At 40.0% G+C, this 22060-nt stretch overlaps 1 protein-coding gene across 1 annotated transcript in view; it reads left to right on the top strand.

Annotated features, from left to right (window-relative positions):
- Positions 1 to 22060, top strand: part of LOC116310862 (protocadherin-16-like) — a 77877-nt gene that overhangs the window by 39830 nt on the left and 15987 nt on the right. Inside the window, exons 3-6 of the mRNA XM_031727786.2 lie at positions 19323 to 19511; positions 20211 to 20442; positions 20574 to 20810; positions 20906 to 21934. Coding sequence (XP_031583646.2) covers positions 19323 to 19511; positions 20211 to 20442; positions 20574 to 20810; positions 20906 to 21934 — 1687 coding nt within the window. The remainder of the gene's footprint in view (positions 1 to 19322; positions 19512 to 20210; positions 20443 to 20573; positions 20811 to 20905; positions 21935 to 22060) is intronic.

Raw genomic sequence — 22060 nt, forward strand, 5'->3', positions numbered from 1 at the left:
TCCTGTGAAGAGGCACATTTAAAATTAAGCAATGCACCAAACTATCTCATTAAGTGGCAGCAAACTTTTACTCCATGCAAAGCTGGACTCTTTTGGCTCTTGGCTTTTTTTCACATTAAGTAATCAGAGTGCAGCTAGCTTGGTAAACAAGATTAAAGAAGATAGCTTTATATGATTTCTGGCTATTAAAGTAAACATTTACTTCTTTTAGCTCGCAGTCAAATTTGGCTTCCGTTCAAAACAGATTTCCACAGCACGCGGCCGATCTTTAATCTTTTTCCGTGTTCATTTCAGAAATACTAAGTGCACCATCACATCTTTACCACCCTCCCCTTCACGCAGTTGCATAGAAAAGGAAGAGTAACGGTGACCTTTGACTGTTGTTGTGTCTGTTAGGTCAGGCAGTCCTCACACCCTGTGACACATTCCACTCCTGCCAATAAATCTTCCCTCATGAATCAAACTTTGATTTATTTCCACCTTTGTCATAGGGTCTAGAGTCAAAGTGCTCAACAGAGAATCAAAGAGGTTAGTACTCGGGGTCTCCCAGCAGGATATGATACATTATCACATCCATTTCCTGTAATGTCTGTTAAAACTGCTGTAATGGGTTAATTTGTTTAACTGTTATGTGTGTGTTTGAAAGCCTAATAATCATGGTTATAAACGACATGTTTAACTCAACAATAGCACGTGCAGCACACAGGAACTCATGTAGAATAATGAGCTTCTTAAACAGGGCTACATGTAATTGCAATCAGAATCAGCAGTGTGACCTGCTGATTGTGATTTTCTTTCTAAGAGCTGGAATTAACAGCACGTACAAACAAAACAAACAAACTTTTCTTCAATTCAAAATTTTACTTTCACAGTTAAAGAAATTGTTTAATTTTACGATTTCCCCCAAACTGTTACAGGATCCTCTCTCAAGGAAGCAACTAGAAACAAATGTAAGTTAGTTGGATCATTTCCCAGCATGTGTATAACTTGACCAGAAAGCTGGAGATCAACCTTTTGACTTTTTCATTTGTATGTACAATTTTCCTTGTAATTGCTTTCTCCTTTGCTAATACCGAAGCTGCTGGCTTATGGCTGGCTTTGTTAGCTTCTTTAAAATGTCCATGTTCAACCAGATAAGGGTGACTTAAGTGTCTGATTAGATTTGTTGTTTGGAAGGTTTTCATAGTGTTCCCCTGGTTTGCTTTGGCAATTTTTGTATCGTCACTCAGAGTGAAGAGCGCCATACTAACAACATGTTAGTGTGTGGCTGTGCGTGTGTACACGACTATTTGTTCAGCTCATAATCTGACATATGTGAGCCTGACTGGCTGGTCAACAATCCTGGACTGGAAATCAGGCAGTTCTATCTAGTCATCATGTACATCTCATAAAATACAATTTTTAATGTTTACTATGTTTATTACTCAAAAAAAAATAATATGCATGATCCGTACTAACAAATTTTACCGTTAAATGGAAAAAATATTTATAGCTTATTTGTCAGTACAAGTATAGTTTAAAATAATGTTTGTGACATGGCAGGGAGCTAGTAAAACTTAGATCAGATATAAACTATGTGCGCCGGTTGGACCAAACAAAGAAGAAGTAGAACTTCTAACTGATTTTGAACATATTCTGAGATTTAAAAGAAGATTTGTTTTTAATCTCATGCCTTATTTTTTTGACTAAAGTAGTGTGATTAATATTGTGGTTGTCAACTCCAAGCTGCTATTTAAATTTGACTGTGCTGCATTATTTTAACATTTTGTTTTAAGCATATCATTTGAGTATAACATGGCACGCATTTGCTTTCAAACAAGTTTCACTTGTTTAAAAACTAATCTCTGTCTCAAAAAATTGAGTGGATCAGCAATACTGAAGTTCCAAGAGTAATGGCGTATCAAGTAAGTGAGGAGTAAAGAGACACTGACATCAGCACAGAAATTGCTTGGCTTCCAGCTGGAAAGATGTCTGCTGCTAAAGGATTCTCCAGAGAATGGCATCCATAAGAAGCTGGCGATGATGAAGCTGTGCTGGCAGCTGATTATCTGTTTTCACACAAGAAAGGATTTGAGACTAACCATAACCCCAAGACATGTGTTTAGCTCAAACATTGTCCTACCATAGCCAAACTAAAAGCAAAAGTTCACATTGAACTTGCTGAATGTGTCTGCAGATAAGGAGATGATAGATGACGACCCGTTTACCCCTTCTGTACGTATGATGCATGCAATCAGTTCTAATGATTTTCCTCTACCATGCCCCTGAGGTCACTTAAACTCGGTGCAGTTTGTTCAGTTTGTTATATAATTTTCATCACTCATAGAACAACTAACCACAAATTGAGATTAAATTAAATGCCAATGATGGCTGGAAATGGGATTTCAGCGTATTCAATGAAGCATTGACTCCAACAACTAAATGACAGAGAATGAATGCTGCAGAACCGTAGCAAAACATATTAAAGCATGAAATAAGATGTGTTTTTTTTCTTCACTAATAACCGGGTTACTGTTTGTGGTTTATTTGAAGATCATTTGCTGGTCTGAGACTCTCCGTAATATCATACCTCAGAACATCAGAGGAGTCTTTAATTACAAAGTTCGAACAAAATTTACTTGGATCATGGGAGAACGCAAAAGACTCCTGGGAGCAGTTAGGTGCCACTTTATGTCTGATTTATATTAGCCTTCCTTTTTTTCCTATGCCATAATTCACCTATCTGCGTCAATGTCACTGTTATTGATGGAGGCTCTCACTGACACACCAGTGGCGGGTGGCTGGATAGCAGATGAAAGACAGAATAGATGGTTGCCAGGCTGAAGGTCACGAAAGGGCAGCTGGACATTTGGCTGACCTGTGACCCAGAACCTCACATGTTATTCAGAACTTTCTGTCTGTTGGGATCAGATTAGGTATGCTTTGTACCCCTTTGTGTGTAAATCACACACACATGACTCTCACAAAAACCATCTTGTATTGTCTGTATAGGTGGGCTGGGACACTTGAGACCTCTCAATACTGAAATCTTGTGAAACTTATCCAGTCTTGTCATCAACATGTGCTGTTTTACGTAACACAAACAACACCAGAAACACAAAAAACAGAGAACCCTTTTAGAAGCTTTGTGAAGTGTTACCGCCTCAAAAAACACAGATAAATTGTGGTTTCAGTTCTTATTAATTCACAGAGAATGTAGCCTGTTTGTTGACACGAAGGTTTTGACTTCAAGAAGCAGAAAAACAACTTCATTGATTTATTTGTTTATTCAGTCAGTCGTGTTTTTCATGTGTTTTCATTTTAGGTCAACAAAGGTTTTTCAGTATCATTGTCCTATCTTTAGTTGCACAGTTTTTCTTGAATTGAAAACAGCTCATTCGTTTAGTAGACACAGAGTTTAGCAAAGCATAATCAAAAATGTATGTTAGTCCCTGCATATGGTCAAAAAAAGAATTTTCTGATGTAATCATACTCTATGTGCAGTACTTTGCAGTTTTTAGTTATCTATGTACATACAGTGCAACTGCCTGTTGACTAAAGCGTGCACCGCATTACTGCAACGGTCGTGTTTCGGTTCATGAAAGCTAAACGGGCCAGTCCACCTCTCCAGTATTTCATATCTGTACCTCCACTGCCACCATCAATAACGGAAAAATAACATTTTGCTGAAATAATGTCATCACATTACGTTATGTGCCAAATTGTTCCACACTTTTTAAATGTAAACACAAACAGACAAATACCAAGTTCAAAACAGTTCTCTTGTAAACAATCCCTGCACGTGCGTTTCTCACACTGTACACGGAGAGTACGTTGTTTATTTTATTGTGTCTTGCTGAAAAATGGCAGATGGTGGTATTATACTAAACACAAAGTGAGCCGACGCTGATGGGAATGTTTTTAGTTTCTAAGGCATTTGGTCGTGAATCAAAGCTTTGAAAAAAGGAATTACAAAACGATGACGCTAGAGGAAAACAAAAAAAAATCAAAGGATCACCAAAGTTGCTGTGATTCATCCTTTGGGGAACGTGAATGTCTGAAGTAAATTTCATTGCAATATTTCCAGTCCTTGTTGAAATATTTCTCCCAAAACCACAAATGTGAGCATGAAATATGATGAAGTCATTAGGATTCATCACTGGGGAACCAAAAATGTCTGCACCAAACTTTGTGGCCATCCATTAGTGGTTGAAATATTTTATAATATGTGAAAACTTTGACCTGTTTGTGGCACTGGAAGTATCAGGCGATTGGGATTCATCCGCATGGCGCTAGAAAAGACTGACACTAGAGCAAAAGACAGAGAATCACAAAATTCAGTGCGAGTCATCCTCTGGGACTCCCACTGGGTGAACGGGAACATCTGAATCGAATTTAATTTCAGCCTATCTAGTAGATTTAGAGATGTGTGGTTTAGGTCACGGTGATGGACTGAGACATAAGTATTGCTACTCACATGGCTAAAAATAGGAAATGCTGCATGTTACAAAAAGGGGGAAAAAAAAAATATATAGTGTCTCTGAATAACCCGCCCCATAGGTGTGCCCAGGAGAAGAAGCACGTTTCGCCCATCAGGGCCTAAGTTTGTGGCATCTCTCTCTTGAAGTGCTGTAAGATGTGAGGCATTTTTACCCGGACAAGGCGATAAGACCCAGTGACCACAATAACACACACATTTTTATGTTTTGACTTTGGATCTGTGAGAGTAAACTTTAGAGGCCAAATATGAGATCAGTTTTGGAGAGAAAGAAAAGGAAGTAAAAACTATTTCACAGAGCCTGAAAGTGGAAACAGGTCACATTGATCGCATTTATAAAATATGGAGAATCTCTTTTTTCTTTGGCAAGGTTAACTATTAATGATTCTTCTGACTTTTACTATGAATGCAACTATTTGTGATGCTCACAGGGTAAAACAAAGACTCAGCAGCTGCATATCTTTAGGTCTGTAGCAGTGCTTTTTTTCTGCCATGAAGAAATAAGGTTTTAATTAAAAAACAATTATTTGAACACAAGATAAAATGTGTGTTTCAGCAATTTTGGTGTGTGGATCCTTTTATATTGTTATGCTCGTGCAATTCTAAAATCAAACAATAGATAGAAATGTAGATTTGAACCTACGTTCTGATGTTACTGATAGAGTAAAATGTCATTCCTGAACCACTTTCCACCAACTTCACTCAGAGGACATTCTCTCAAACAGCTGTGTAAGTAATTAATATTGAAGCACATATACAGACACTTGATGATAACAACCCCATCCTATGCACGTCTCATTACCAAGCGAAAAGCATGAAATGTAATCACTGAACTGATTTAGGCTTGCCTGGAAGTGCTCTTGAGTAGTGTGTGAGGTGAATTCGAGGTGTGTTTGAGTATACTTTGGGGATCATCAGGGGAAGTCAAGGCCAAAACTTGGCTTTTGGGTAACCCAAACAGGTTTTTATCTTTCAAATAGATGAAATATGTCGGATCCAGACTTGTGTGTGTTCCTTTTAAGAGCTTGCGTGAGTGTAATCTTGTGGAGGGCATGTTTACTGTGGAAGTCTCTTTTGCTCTGAGAAACAACTGAAGTGCTCACTGACTACCTTATGTATACTCGGAGGGGATTGTTTGAAATGAATCACATGAAGAAGGGGAGTAGACATGTATACAAGATAAAATATAATTATCCTATCACCTAAATATTTTGCTGAGAACTAAATAAATATGCAAGCGAGGAAATGAAACCCACCTATGGCTTTGGAGGCTCAAAAGAGTTTATGTGAAAAGAACTCCTCATGAATCAGGGTGAATGCATCAGATGGTAAACTTGCAAATATTGCATTAAACATATATTGAACATGCCAACAGTAAAGGTGCTCTAATGTAACGCAATGTATTCTGGTTTTAGGAGATAACATAGTTTTATGTGCATGTGGAAAAATGGGAAATTTCATTATCACATTTTCCAGCAAGTTTAACGTCAGGATAAAAGGTGTAACGATGACATGCCGCCAGTATCTCTATCCATCTGTATTTGACAGAGCCAGAGTTTTATGCGAGGAACAGCTGTTGTTTGTACTTGGCAGGAAACTGTTTGGAAAGATACGGTACATAATGCGTATGTGTTTGTGTGCACTCATCTGGTTATCGGTACATGATTCTCTGTCCACTCCGGATGAATCTGTGTTGACTCGCAATTATGCGACTCAGTGAAACAAAAGAAAGAGATCTAAACGATGGCGCAGCTCTTTTGACCATCTGCATCGCTTGAGTGTTGTCATTTTTGTGTGTTTCCGAACCAAAGATGACTTGCTTCATCGCAGGGCTTACAGTTACACAGAATTTACTGGAGAAACAGCTCGCACGCCAGAGCCCAGCCTGAGCAGTCTTTGTTTGTTTGCAGTGTTTATCAGTCAGTGACAGCGTGTGTTTATATGCATGGTTCCAGTAGGCCTTCATGACCCCAATGCCCTGGCTCACCCCGTCGCCACATCCCCACCTCCTTTTTCTTGCATTTGAGAGCACAACATTAGAGAGCAATCCAGTTCTCCTTCCTCGGGACTGATTATGTCACTACAGCATGAGAGTAGCACTGCGAAGCAGCGGCTCCAGGGGTCGTGCTTGTCGGAGCTGGGTTTTAATCTCTACTTTTAATCAACAGGCTTACACTAACATACTCAAATGTTTACGAGCATGATTGAAGTCATCACATTATCAGAAAACTCATTAGGACAAGCAAGAGTGTCTCTGGAAAACTGGCAAAACAAATGTGCGGGGTAAGTTACACGTTATACGCCTAAGTACAAATGAACGGCCGATTACTTGGTTGTTTTACGTGGGAGGCAGCCACATTAATTAAAACTCAGTCACATAATATGTTCGACAACTGGGATCCATGCAGCTTAAAAGGATGCTGAAAATGTCACGTATGCTGTGTAAGAATGGTCTGGTGAAAACATGCACCGTATTGATTAATTAAGCCCAGGCTGACTTATTTGTAAGTCAAACATTTTTATGATTTTTTTAAACAAAATCAATCAGACATTCGGCACAGTTACACTGAAGCTTTGAGTCTCTTAAGACAGCGGGTGACTGACAGAGAAGTTAAGTAAACATTAAGTGAAATGCTGGTGCATGAGAGCATAATTGAGTTAAATTAGTTGCAGGAGAGTCGGTCAGCTTCATCATTATGTGTAACTGCCCCTGCCTGGACGGCTGAGTAATGACATCAACTGTCATGAAGTGGAGCCAGTGCTTAACACGTTTAGAAAAAATGAAAGCTCCATGCTTCTCATCTGTTAATATTGTACTCTCTATTAAGCCATTTCCTGTACCAATTTTTTTTAAGACAACAGCCCCTTTGTGTAGTACTGCCACCAAAGTAACAAGAGGATATAAAGTTTGTTGATCCTTAAAAAACATTTCTGTAAAATAAGTGACAATTTCGAAAACTGTATATAAAAAATCATTTGCGCTTGTTTTACTACAAATATAGTATTTTCCTGTAAAAGTAGGCTTTTCTAGCCATCAGCACGTTCACATAAGAGAGGCGGCGTTAGCACCTCGCAGCCTTGAGTTTATTTGTAAAACCGGACAGGTCTAGACTCTTAACATAATCAGATACGCACAGTAACATAGTGCTCAAGCTCTGCCTTCTAAACTGTCTGTTTGAATTACTGTTTTCAGGTAGAAATTGCAGTGGCAGTAGACTGTCAATAAACATCTTTCAAATTTCATGACTTTGGAAACCTTTACTCAAAATTCAACCACCTAAAAATGCCGGTGTTTTTTGGAAGCTCACTCCTCTGCTGCTATGCGTCTCCCATTTCCTGCCTTCTGTAAGATGAAAGCGGTTGAGAAATGAAGTTTTGGTATTTCATTAGAGCCCTACTGGTGCTGCAGAGCACTAAAAGACTTGAGTCCATGCCACACCGCAGGTATGGCTCCCTCTGCTGCGCTAAGAAACTCGACCAATCAATCCCAGTCTTACTCTGATTGCAGACTTAAGCACTGCCTCAGGGACAATACTGTAAAAACATACAAAGTGTATGTGCATATTTTTGGCTACATGTCTTTATCAGTGTCCATATGTGCCACATAGTCAGCATCTGCATGTCATTCTTTGTTCTTCAAGCAAATTCAAATCCCACTTTAAAGATTATTAAAGTAGAACAGAAGGATCTGTTGTATGATCAGCCAGTGCACAGGAACAGTTTGAATCTGATCTGTCCAGTGTGTTATCCATTATTTGTGATTCATTCATGCTCTGATTTACGCTAAACACTGATGGTTAAAATTAGTTTGCGGTTTCATGGTTCTTCCTCTGAGTGTCTCTACTGGCAAATTCAAAACCACGTCAAAGATAAAGAGATCATCGCCTATAAGATTCCGGTCTTTGCAGGTTCTGGTCTTTGTTGGCATTTGTATTTACAAATTTTCTGACAGCTTGATCAGAGGAATGTAGCAGCCTGTGCTGTAGACCTGGCTCACACATAGAGTAGAGCACAGACTCTAGCACTGAATAATTTTTATCTACCTCATCAAATAAGCTCGTGGATCTCTGGTAACCAGGTCCAATTTGGCTCCGCCACCGCATCTGTGCTCTGTTTGTGCATGCCATGCTCTGTGGGCATTCTCCCACCCACTGCAGGCAGCTGTAGTACTCGCCTAGCCCACATCAGTACTCCTGCACCCCCGTGCTGTGCATGGTTCATATTAGTTCCCCTCCCACCTACTCAGGCCCTGCAATCCGCCGCCTGGTCTGCCTCAGCAGACCAGAGCTCAGCACTGCTATTGGATGACTATGGAAGGGATGACTGGCTGAAACAGAGCCAAGCGAGAGCCTGACAGGGTTCACTGTGGGTGTTTGATGTAAGGTCACCTCCTCTCGTCTTGTGAGAGTGAATCTGCTCAGCAAGCTTCCAGAATCAGTTCCAAACTGGACCTTGAGAAGGTCTTGGTTGTTTAACTGGCTCGCTAGGGGAATTTTTTTGAGGGGTTACACAATTCAGTGAAAATGCATCCACCACACTATACAGTCTGCTTTGGAGCTAGAGCTGGCTGTCTACAGAAAGTTGGAGGTTTGAGGTGCCTGTCACAGTATCATTGTGTAAGAACCCCGAGGGGCCACTGGTGCATTCACTGGAGTGTGAGTGTGTGTGGGAATATTAGAAAAGTTGCTTAGGCATATAATAAAGCACTTTATCAAAGTGTGTGTGTGTGATGGTTGAATGAGGTTTTGCAGTAAAAAGTGCTATATAATTACCAATCCATTTACATATATGTTACTGCTGAATAAGTCAAATTTTGATTCATTTAAGAATTTTATTTTTGCATTTAGTCGATCAAAAGATAATAAGAGCTTCTTTTGGCTACTCCCTTATCCATAAGGGATTGCCACAATGGTTGGATCCACATATTTGGCACAGATTTTGGATAGTCCTCATTATACAATGTGTTAACCACTACTCTATAGAGCCAATTCATTTATTTTTAAATCCACAATATCTCCAAAGCAGCTTGTGGCAAACAATTTCACAGCCACTGAAATGAAACTAAGTAGAAGACAAGCTCCTCCAGTTAACTTGTCAACATAGTGATTTAAAAGGCGACTAACCAGTTATCAGCATTCACAAAAAAAACAACAAAAAAAAGGCAGGTTTGTTTCTCACATTTGACCTTTGGAAAAATAAACAAGTTAATGTCTTGAGCAGGAGCCCCTCAGATGGAGCCTCTGTCATTTCAGGTGGCCAGGGGTTAATGCCGCACCAGCAGCATGCTTACCCATCCAGCAAAGTTTTTGTCACATTTATTTTTCTTGCCAGTGTAAAGCCTCCTCCGAAAGCTGTCTGTGTTATCATGTGGAATAAGTTTGCAAGCTGTGGCAAAAGCTGCACAAAATTCAAAGTTCCTCCCAATTTCTAAGCCTAAATCAAGGCCAGCAGCAAGTTTGGCACGTGGGCCCTTCCCACTAATTTGCACAAACCTTTTCACACATTGCTTTTCAAATTTTAATGAAAACAGTTCCTTTTCACTGAGAGTGGACTTTATTCAGAATATAATTTGAAAAAGAACTACAAATCAAATTTCTCAGTTGAACTTTTGGGGTCAAGGCTCTCACTGGATAGGTTAGTACACACAGGAGTAGCTTTAAAAAACACTTTAAAACAATTTTCAAAGTAATGGAGTCACATTTCTTCTTGACAACCTTGGATATGCTTGTAGACAAAGTAGAACTGTGCAGAAAGTTTTTACAGGGCAGCTGTCGGTGTGTACCTAGCATACTTCCTCAGACTTTTTTGTCATCATTATTGTGTTGAGTTTCTAGCGTATTAACTCGCACACATGATTTAAAAGCTGAAAAATAGTATTGCATGTCTGTTCTTAAATAGCCCTCCCTTTCCATTCATTTCTATTAGCTGTACCTTTTTTCTTCAGCAGCATAATACCTCTCCTCTCTGTTCGTTTTGCCTTTTTTGGAACCTGTCTCTCCTTAAATGGTTAGACGCTTAATGACTTCCAGATGCGAGGTCCAGATGAAAGACAGACGCTTCAGTTTTAAAGGAAAGGCTAATGAAAAAAAATGTAGGCCACCTAACAACTGAACTTTTTTCACAACTGCTAAATTGCAAAGTACAAAGAGTGCCTGAATATAAAATATGGGTATTGCAAGTTTTTTTTTGTTTGTTATTTATTTAGACTCTACATTGCTTATGTTGCTTGATTCCTTCTTTATAAATAAAAAAAGGAAAAATTACCCATTGTAAGGGTACTTGTTTATTTGAGTTTCATTTGGGCAAATTTATGATAATGTATCCTAAGCTTTGACCTGATTACTAGGAGTTATGTTTTGAAACTCTGTGGAGTCTTGTGGGGTAAGTTTTTAGAATTATAATACCACATAAAAGATTTATTTTTTAAACATTACTGGTCAGCAGTCGTGCTTTCTTCCAGAGCAATCGCAGTATCTGTTCTCTTTTTTTCTTATACTAAGTAATCTAAAAGTCTATATTTTGTAGGTACAAAGTGCTATGCTGCGATATTTACTTGCCTTTATGGTGCCATACAGATTCATCACTCCATGAGACCTAATCATACTGATTTTCAGTTCAGGTGTTGTGTAATTTGGCATAGCTCAACCTTTTCTCCATTTTCCCTCCTTAAGCATGTGTTCTTGACAGCCACCCTTCCACCCAGACCATTTCTGATGAGCCTTCAGCCAACATTAGATGCTCCTTTGTTAGGCAAATGTGTTAACCACTACACTATGGAATCATTTTATTTAAAAAAAAAATCCACAGTATCTCCAAGGCAGCTAGTGGCAGGCAGTTTTTCAGACACTGAAGTGATTAAACTGAGCAGTAGACAAGGTCCTCCGTCCTTCAACTGAAGTGTCAGATGCATCTCTCAGTTTCTGTCTTTGCTGGATCTTTTTTCCTGTTTCAGATACTATTTATCTGCTGTAGATATTTTTTTTAGGCCTGCCACTTCTTCTTTTGTTCTCCACTTGTCCAGGAGACACTCGGGTAATAGCTCTTTGTGAATCACCATGGTGAAAAAATAAAATTTTATGCCTGTCAAACTGTGTTATCCTTGGCATTTTTCATAGATTCAGCTAAAGAATCTGGAGCAAACTATGTGTTTTTGTAAACGATTGCTAGCCATAAAGTGCCTAAAGATGCAATTTAAAATTGGTTCTTTGCTATGTTGTCATTATGTATAGACACAGCAGTGATTCACCCCTTAAGTTTGGTGCTTTTTCTGTACTTGTAAGTGTCTTGACAAACAAACATTCCTCTGAAAACACTCAGGTACATTGAATGGACTAAAAAATGAGTGAAAAAGCAGCCAATGCCCAAAGAGATCTTTGAAAGACCCTCAAAAAGCCTGGAGAACTATCACTTAAGGAGGTAAAATATAAAGAAATGAGGCTTGCTCAAGTAAGAGAACTATGATTAGAAGATACATTGCCAGTAACAAAATTTGTTTGGGGAATGTGGATGCTCCCAACTCATCTCTGGAAAATTACAATTACATGGGATTTTTGGAGACGTGACTTCTACCTGCTTTACGGACAGAACTTGTGTTATGATGTCTCAACTTACCTGCTTTAAGTACTTTAGTATTATACTGAGTGATGTAGGAAAGACTCAGAAACTTTACTTTTCCCTTGTCTGCAGTCTAGCTCTAAGTGTCATTATATCCCTCCCCTTTGTTCCTTTGCCAGCTATGTGCTCCATGCAATATAGTAACCTGCTGCCCTGAACCTAGCTCCTTCACATTTATCCCTCTCTGTGCTTTACTCAGACAGGGATAAAAAGCAGCACTTCATGGAACCACTGTTGATTGGGAAATCAGTTCGTCTGTTTTTTCTTTCTTTTTTCTAAGAGAGTATAAAAGTAGGCCCAGTTAGAGCCATAATCTGGCAAAATACTGCTTCACTGCTGCAAACCAATTAAACACAAATTTCTCAGTTTTTTTGCAGTAACCTCAAAGCTTACCTGTCATGTTTACATTTAAGCATGCGTAAAAGAAATATGTTAATCATCATCTGCAACTCTCGTCTGCTCATATATTCCCCCTTCAAAGGCAGTTGGAACCTATTACCTTTGTGAAAGGATAGTTCTTGATTATATGACTTGGCAACTGGCAAATAGCATGATATTTTTTGGGGGGGAGAAATTGGTGTGATTAAGATGGTTACTGACTTTGACAGTTATACTGTGTATTACTGGGATACCCAGTATAGCAGATGTTCTTTATGTGCATCTGGACAGAGACAGCATATCTGGATATAGTTCATGTTTAAGTCATGCAGTAATGCTGAATGTTATGTGAATTTCAAATGCTAGTAATGAATAAAAGTATATAAATCTGTTGTGCGTAATTATAAAACTATTTGATAATGTTGGTGCCAGTACATTGATGCTGAGGCATAATAATAATTAGGAGTATATGTAAAACATTATTCCCAAGGCGTTGTATCTAAAGTCCTTCCTACTACAATGCAATTTGTGCGGCTGTCAAAGGAATCTACTTCCAGCCCATTTTTTTCTTTACTTTTTACAGCAAAAGCAGTGAGGTTTAAACATGTGGTTCTGGGTATTAATCCTTCAGCTCCACTTACAGACTTTTGTCTTACACTTTCTTCAAGTCACTATTTAGCTTTTTTCCTACATCAGCACTGGTGTCTTGGAGGCTGTTGGTGTTTCTTGGCTCATTACCCCTGCAAGGGCAGTTGGAACCAATTACTACAGTGAAAGGACAGTTTTATTTCTTTGAATTCAGTGTGGATATTAATGGTTGCCAGAGGGTGACTCTTGATATCTTTGATTACCACTTATCTTTACTGTTGAATCAGCACTAAGACAAATATTTGTACTGATGAAATATCAGTTTATGAGCTGTTATTAACTTTACACAAGTTCCAAAATGCTTAAAATACACAGGACGGCAACTCCTCTGTTAAAACAAATCATTTAACCGGTCCTGGCATTGCTGCAGCTTTACAGTATGGTACCCTGATTGCAGTGTATTAGGGACACCATGTTTTCTGCCCTGCTTTGTCATGTTCAGACCTTCTCTGTGTACATATGTGGAACACAATGGGGCAATATGGATGATACTCTGAGATACTTGATATATTTCATTGCCTTTATCACACTTACACAAAAACAGCTAGACGTCACAGGCCACAGTTTGGCAGTATTTAATGTCACCATTTTATAGACCTTACACATGTCTTAAACTATGCTGTGAAGGTTTCAGCTTTTTGTCTCATGAGTAATCACTGAAATCTTTCACATATGGTTGGTCCTAATCCAGACGGTACAGTCTGTGCTACAAATGTTTAGAGTTTTGATATATTTGTCAACAGTGAGCGGGCTTCTTCCTTCCACTGCCCGGGTGTGGTCTTTGTCTGGCTCTTTGGTGTGGTGGGGGACATGTCACAAAGTCCCTGACCTGCCCATCTGCTACTTAAGCGGCTATTGAGAGAGGCCTTTAGGAGGTCTCCACCTCGTTTTCCTCATCTCTGCTCTCTTCAGAAGTGATGCCAGGACAATAGAGGCAGAGCAGTGTGCAGGGCTTCGCACCAGCTGTGAAAGCTCAAAGCATTTCTCAGTCCAGATTTCTACAGCTCACCCACTCGTTTTACTTCTTTGAGCCTACTCTTTCCTCTTTGCCTCTGCTGTCTTTAATGAGCTCCTTGTCACTTTATCAATCTATCACATTACCCTGCTGATTGCTCCTGTGTGAGTCCTGCTATTACGAGCTTAACTTATCATGCCTGTACAGCTGTCATTGAATATTATTTTTGAATGAAATTCACCATGTTTTGGTGAAAAATGCATGTGATTGGGTCTAATATTGTTCTAAATCTCACCGGGTTGTCAGAAACTGCGGCGTCACTGCTCTGAAAGTTCCACATCATAAATATGCCTGCTGAAATCTATGTAGTGGGTGGAGTACTAATTTCCCTTACCTTTTATAAATCTTCATCATTCACTAAACAAGGTCCCCTTTATTCTAAACCTAAGGATGAAAACTTTTTCCTGTTTAACATCCACACAATACTTCTTTAAGCCCACGCCAACTGTCTGGCCAACATATGTAAGCAAAAGCACTACTCCAGAAAGATAAAAGAAAGCTCAGTCATAACTATGAGCTTAAGAGATTTAGAAATGTCATCCAGTATTTTCTAAAACTGTTGCTGTATTTTGTTTAATTTGGGCCCCTGCTGGTTTTGCTGCATACTAATCTTTGTTTTGTATGTTTACAAAGAGAATACAAAAAAATATTTGGAGTTTGATGTCATCGGAGTTCAGAATTAACTTGATCTTGCTGTCTTGCTCTGCAGGCATCACGAGACTGTGATGAGCAATCGCTTTATTCCCAATGTTTGTACATTTGTGTCTTTGCTTACGCATCTAAGGTACACTCACAGGACTTGTGCATGCAGAGTTTGATTGATGTGTGTGATGATTTCCCAGTTGGCAAACATTTACATGCACACTCCGTCATTTGTGGCCTGTTTGGATTGGCAGACTTGCGGTCCTGATTGGCTGGTTTTGCTGAGGAATACGTGAGATGGATTTGTTTGACTGGGCACTCTAAAATACGGGGTGCGTGAATAAAAACTACATTGCCTTCAGTTCACCCCTTGTTGGCTTCAGCAGGCCCAGCTTTGCATCATTCACTTACTCACTGGTTTTTGCACTAGTTCTTTCCACGGCGTGGTTTTTATGCATGGCTGCACAATGAAGGTGGAGCAGGGAGCACTAGCTATGGACAAATAAGGTCACACATACATATGTTTGCATTAATCTCATACATTTATGATCAAGAACTGAAAAGCCACATTCAATGATTAGAAAAGGCATTTTGGGAAATTTCACATCTAAAAATAGAAATCACCCAAATCCTGGCCTTCTGAAAAGAATATAAAGGCCAGGCTCTTTCCCAGACCGCAGTGTTAGGATATTAGACGGCCCAGAAAACAATAGAGCAGGAAAAAGCCTCAAGATCATTATTTCATTTGGACATGTTATACATAAATATACAAAATCATGTTCTCTCCTGTGAGTTCTGTTCTCTTGACTGGACAGCCAGTCAGTCAGTCAGAAAGTCTCCTCTGGAAGTCTCCTGGAATCTGATGGGAGAACCACAAAGTTCCCCAGTTATCTTTGGATTTCTCCAGCTTGTTTTAGTAAGGACTCAGCCAAACGTTGCCTTTCCCCTGCTGATAAGACAGCTCCCATCATGCCTCACTCACATACATAAAGTGTAGGGAGAATACTGCTGGCTGCTGGTGATGATCTAAGCTTACTCTTGCTTTTGAACTTTTAATCCAATAAAAATAAAGTTTGTGTAATACCTATACACTCCAGAGGAGAGGGTACAAAGTCAGTGGGAAACTGAAACAGCGGCACCTGATATTCGTGATGGATACAACATAGTGGAGACTGGTATTTTTCTATGTGCATTGGGTGGAGGATTCCTATTTATATCGAGCAGATGTTAAATGACTTGTCTGGTTACCAGTTTTAAAATTTACAATATGCATATGTGGTTGCGGTTAAGCCTTAATCTGCTTTCTGGAAGTTATATATAGTACAAAAGGTTAGAATAGAATGGTAATTAAACCAAGAATGCATGAAAGGGACATAAACAAGTATGAATAATGCATGACTCCTCACTGTGACACCAGTGCAGAAGTGTAGCATTATGCAGCGTTCCAAAAGAAAAGGCTTTTATTTATTACTTTTTTGAATCTAATTTTGTCTGATGTTTTCTGGCTTATTCATTATCTTAATCTATTTTTATTTTTAGTTTGTAATCAGTGACTTTTTTAGCAAACACCACAGATTACATGCTCAATGGTACTGGCTAATTAATGGCATGTAACATGGTACTAAAATGCCTCTAATGACCTCTAATGATAAAAACTTTAAGCCTCAAAATAATGATAATAGAAAATTAAAGAGAATTTTTAATCACCCCTGTACAGTAATAATCCACAGAAATTACTGTATCAGGCAATAAACATGTTTATTTACTTTCTAAGAGCTGCAACTGACAGCAAATACAAGCAAAACCCAACTTTTCTAAAATGCAAAATATTATTTTCATAAAAGAAAATTAAACTTAGCGTTGCAATTTCCCCCAAAATGCAATAAGTTACAGAATCATCTCTCACTGAAACAACAATAAAGCTCTGTGACTGGAAAGAAGAACAAACTGACTGAAAATCATTAAATTTTACCTTGCCAAACCAAAGCAGGTGCAATAGATTTATATAACAAACAAATGTCAGTTACTTAAATAATTTTCCACTCTGTCTATAAGTTCACAAGATAACAGGACATCAAGCGTTTCCTCTTTGTCACTCCTCACTGTTTTGATCCTTTGACTGCTCATACCGAGGCTACCTTTGTTAGCTTCTTTAAAACTTCTGTTTCAGCTCAGTGAAGGTGATTTAAATGTCTCATTAGGTTTGTTGTTACAAACATTTTTGTAGTGTTCCCCCTCCCACCTTGTACACCTTGCACGTGTTGGGCATACTGTACATGGAATGGACTAGCTCATAATCAGTCATACTTGAAGCCAGGGTGGACTGGTAAACTGGCTTACAGGATATATTCTCACACTTTTGGGCATATGGGCCACAGCAGCACACTGGCTCATTTTCATTACTGACACTGGGATTGCCCAATCAAATCTCTTAACGTGACCGGCCCCTCCGCTGTGCACTCATGCAACAAACAACTGTAAAAACTGTAAAATACTGTAAGTAAGGGTTTCAATTACCCAGTTTATTGTGCCACACTTATTTTTTATGATTTACTCATTACTCTGGTTTGTAGAAATTAGCCAGTTTGGTACTTGTCTGGTCGATCTCTAGGCTTAATTATTCATTTCTATAGATCTTCTGCAGGTTCATGAATCATGCTTATATGTAGTGATGTGCTCACTGTTATTTTATTTATCAATTTATTTTTGCATACGGCCTTCTGCATCATTTAACCTGCACAGCAGTGAAATTGTAATCTACAGTATGTTTCCAATGATAGAGTTAACTCAAGGAACAGGTTGTTTTCATGGTTTAAAAAAGTATTTCGATAGCACACACTGTACAACTGCACTTTACTCAAGCTGGTATTTTTTTTAACTCAAAAAACAGCCTCATTTCATTGTGAACTGCTGCTTAGCCTGAATAGACTAAAAAAGCTCCTGTTGCCACCTTACCGAAAGCATTTTTTCTTGTCTTTTCTTTCTTTTTCATACACTGTATGTAGGTGTACTTTAAAAAAAAAGTTTTTATAGAAGGTTTTTCTCAAAATGGGAAAAAAATCATAGCTTCTACAATCAGTAAAGGTTGTTGAAGGTTCAGTCACAAGAGAGGAAATGTGTTCTCACAGATCTGCTGGGAAACGCTTGTTGCATATCTGCTATCTTTTTCTTTAACAGCATTCAGGTATTCACACCAAGGTGCTCCTTCAGTTTCCCCCCAGCTGACTCTCATCACACAAATATGAGTAAACCAAACACATAAATCTTTGGGGTTGTTATAAATAACTTGCCCCCCTTGCTAAATGATAAAAAGTAAGCAACAGCCTTTGCACGTTAAAAGAGTAGCTTTTCTCGTATTGCTCTTGGTTTCCCCTTTCCTCGTGTGGTTTATTATTCTTCTTCTCTTTGGCTTGCATCTCTGCCAGCCTTACGACTCTCTCACTCCAACACCCCACTCACCCTCTGTTAGGAGTTACAGTCAAGAGGGCTCTCTGCTGAGTCCCCCGTCTGCCATCTGCTCAGGAAAGAGATGAAGGCTAAATTATTGCAGACAAACCTTCATCACCTCAAGTGAATGATTTCCATCCATTCACAGCCATACAAGTAACATCTTTTTTAAAAGTCAGGATTTGATAATAACCATGGCTTGCCTTATTTTTCTTGGCAATATTTCTGATGAGTGCTCCATCTTTCACAGATGAGGTTCCCTGCTGCTACACGTTGGAGCACCAGACCATGATACGAGCTCAATTTTATTCCAATTAGTGTTTTGCTATAAGGATTCATTTATAAAACATGGAAGGAGGAAGAATTCTAATCAACTTGTGAGGTTTAACCCTACTCTAATCTGTGATCTAGCACCAACACTTGCAAACAATTAAGCTGCTCGTACCCAGGGGTTGATCTGATTGGTGTGTTTGCCTTGTGCTGTCTTGGGAGATCCAACAGTAATTGAGCTGGCTTCTTGGCTGATGGCTTGGGAGCTGCTTTTATAGCTCCAGTGGTTCTATCCTTCTCTAAATGTGCAGCATTATTAAAACCAGACTGCAAGCGGGACATCACATCAGGTTATAATGCGTTGCACTAAAGTATAATGTGTGGTATCCCACCATTGCCCAGTCGCTCTTGTCACTGTCCTTTGCAGACACACACTACTCTAGAAGCAGGCAGTTTTTCCCACTGGCAGGCCTCCCAGAGCCTGTAGAAGTCATCCTCCTTCCTGCCACCCCCCCTTCATTCCCTCAGAGCTCTTTCTGCCAGAGGGCCTGTTTGGCTCATGTTCTGGCTCAGATAAACAACAAAGAACGGATCCAAAGATGCTTTCAAAGGCACCTGGTATGGTGCTCCTGTTTCAGTTTGTGGATTGCCCTGACTACAACTACAACTAATAGAAATTAGTTTTGATCTAATGAGGATTTAGAGTAATGTAATTGAATATGGAAACTGCTGAGTTTATCCAGTGAAATATTCCCCTTCCAACTTAATAAATTTTAATTGTAATGTGCAATGTTGGACTGTTTAACCCATAGCATGTTTTCCTCTCTGTAGGTGACTGCGGCAGATGCAGACAGTGGCTCCTTTGGCTTGATTACCTATTCTCTTGGCTCTGGCATTAACAGCGCTGTTCCCTCTCAATTCACCATTGGCAAGGAGACTGGCCAGATCTGCACTACTGCTGCACTAGACAGAGATCAAGGGCCGGCCAGCTTCGACTTTACTGTTACTGCAGTAGATGGGGTAAGCCACCGCCCTTTGAAATCATGAATCCACAGAGCTGCAGTATAATCCCATAAACACAGCAGCCATGCTTTTCTTATAGACAGGAGAGCAGAGATGTGGCCAACTGTGCAGGGAAAAAACTGAGTTTTTGAGTTGTCCAAAAAAAAAAAGTTTGAATAGTTCTCCTTGGTAGGTAGACTTAAGTTAGTACAGCATCCTGTGCACTGACTGCCAAAAAATACTTAAAGAAGAAAAAGTTAAAAATGAAAGAAAATTACTGCGGGCATGTTAAAGCAATCAGAAGGAAAATACCTCAACTGTCAGGCAGTAATATTTTAACAAGTTGGACTGCCGCCTTCCTCGTTTTTGCCACCTGGTCCAAATGAAAAGCCTGCACTGTATTTCTGCAAATGAAAAGGCTATGAAACAGACTTGGGTTGCAGCAAGCCCTCTCACCCTCCACGGGTCATGACATATTGCTCTTTCCCAAGGGAAACTATCAATCTGTGTCCCTACGCGGACCTCCTGGGACTATATTTTAGAGGCTACGCCATACATCGAAATCTTAACTGGGTTTACTGCTGGTTTTTACTTCCACCATTAATGTGGTCTATGTGTGCTGTTAATGTGGCCTAAATCCTGCTTTCAGGTATGTTTTTACTGTTCATGATTTAATATGTGAAGGTATAACAAAAGAGCTTTTTGTTTCCTCTGCAGGGTGGACTGAGCTCAGTAGCCTATGTCAGGGTAGATCTGGTGGACATTAATGATAACAGACCCGCTTTCTACCCTCTCAGTTATGCTGTTAGTTTGAGCACACAGAGTGCCCCTGGGACATCTGTTGTCAGAGTGACAGCCTATGACCCAGACTCAGGCAAAAATGGGCGAATTACATACAAAACAGTGCCTGGAGGGGCTTCTCCATACTTTACTCTCAACAAAGACACAGGTCGGTGTAAATATTTTTCCCATTCCTGCTTTGGACTTTTATAATGATTTATAGAAATAATTCAAACAATTTATGATCTTGTGTGGTGTCAAAATTGCCTGTTAATGTATTGTCTTTGAATCCTTTTATAGGTGTGATCTCACTGTCTCGATCTGTCTATGGGAAGGCCAACTCTGTCATTCCAATGGTTATCTCTGCTCAGGATGGTGGTGGTCTTGTTGCCTTAGTGAATGCCAGAGTTAACATTAGTGTGGTGGCAGGTTTAGTGGCTCCGCCTGTGTTTGAAAAGACTCAGTATTACTTCACCGTGTCAGAGGATGTCCTGCGCGGGACTGTTGTGGGAATCGTCCAGGCCAGCAGTAAAACAGGTGTGGTCTACAGACACCTAAATCTGAAACTTCTTCTGTAGAAAAAAACTAAAAAAAGTTATAATTTGTAATCTTACATCTTTCTCCCTTGTCAGGCACCTCTAGAGATATTTCCTACACCATCAGCTCTGGAGACCCTGCAGGCTACTTCACAGTTGATCCTGACACCGGGGCCCTAAGGACCAGTCTTCCCCTGGATCACGAAGCCCAATCAGCTCTTGATTTGGAGGTGCAGGCCCGCAGCGGCAACCCTCCTGCCTTTGGCCAGACCCGTGTCCACATTACCATTGCTGATGTCAACGATAACCCACCTGTTTTCCTGCCCTCATCCTCAGAGTCCCTGCTGCTGCCAGAGAATACAGAAATGGGCACAGTGGTTTATCGTGTCCAAGCTGAGGACAGAGACTCAGGAATCAATGGACAACTCACCTTTGACCTTTCTTCTTCAAATGGACTCCAGAGGATTTTTAGCGTAGAGCGCAGCAGTGGAGAGATTCGATTGGTAGGGAGCCTCTCTTATGAGAATACCCCCCGTTATGACCTCCAGGTTATCACAAAGGATAGTGGAGTACCCCAGCTAAGTGCCACCTTCACGCTCGTGGTTCATGTCCAGGCAGAGAACGACCAGGGTCCTGTGTTTGATACCCTCACATACCGCGTTGAATTAAAAGAAGGAACTCCAATAAGCACACGCTTTCTCCAAGTCAGAGCTTTGAACAGAGAAACACCAACCTCTGGCCTCTTTGGTCCCCTGGCATATCATTTACGTCCAGATGGAGATGCTGCAGGTTTTGGCATTGCTGCAGACAGCGGCTGGCTGTTTGTGAAGAGTGCCCTGGACAGGGAAGTCAAGGACATGTACCTCCTGACAGTGTTAGCCAGTACAGGCCATGGACAGTTAAAGAAGACAGGCAGTGCCACAGTGCGGATATCGGTGACTGATGAGAATGATAACTCCCCTCGGCTCACGCAGGAAAGGGTCTTCATGGCTGTGAGAGAGAACCTGCCTCCGGGAACAGGCTTTGGTCACGTGTTGGCCACAGATCGCGACAGCGGCCCCAACGGACGCCTCGCTTACCGCTTTCTGCATCCTGACCGTCACTTTCAGATTAACACCCACACAGGTTAACTGAAAATTTTATCCACTGAGATTAGTCAGAGTTAAGTGTTAAAATGTGGCTTGATTAGTTTAATTTTAATAAGCAACCATATAAATATGCATATTTATACAAAAAAAAGGTAATGAAGGC

Source organism: Oreochromis aureus, linkage group 14 (genome assembly GCF_013358895.1).
Source record: "Oreochromis aureus strain Israel breed Guangdong linkage group 14, ZZ_aureus, whole genome shotgun sequence".
NCBI classification, from domain to species: Eukaryota; Metazoa; Chordata; class Actinopteri; order Cichliformes; family Cichlidae; genus Oreochromis; species Oreochromis aureus.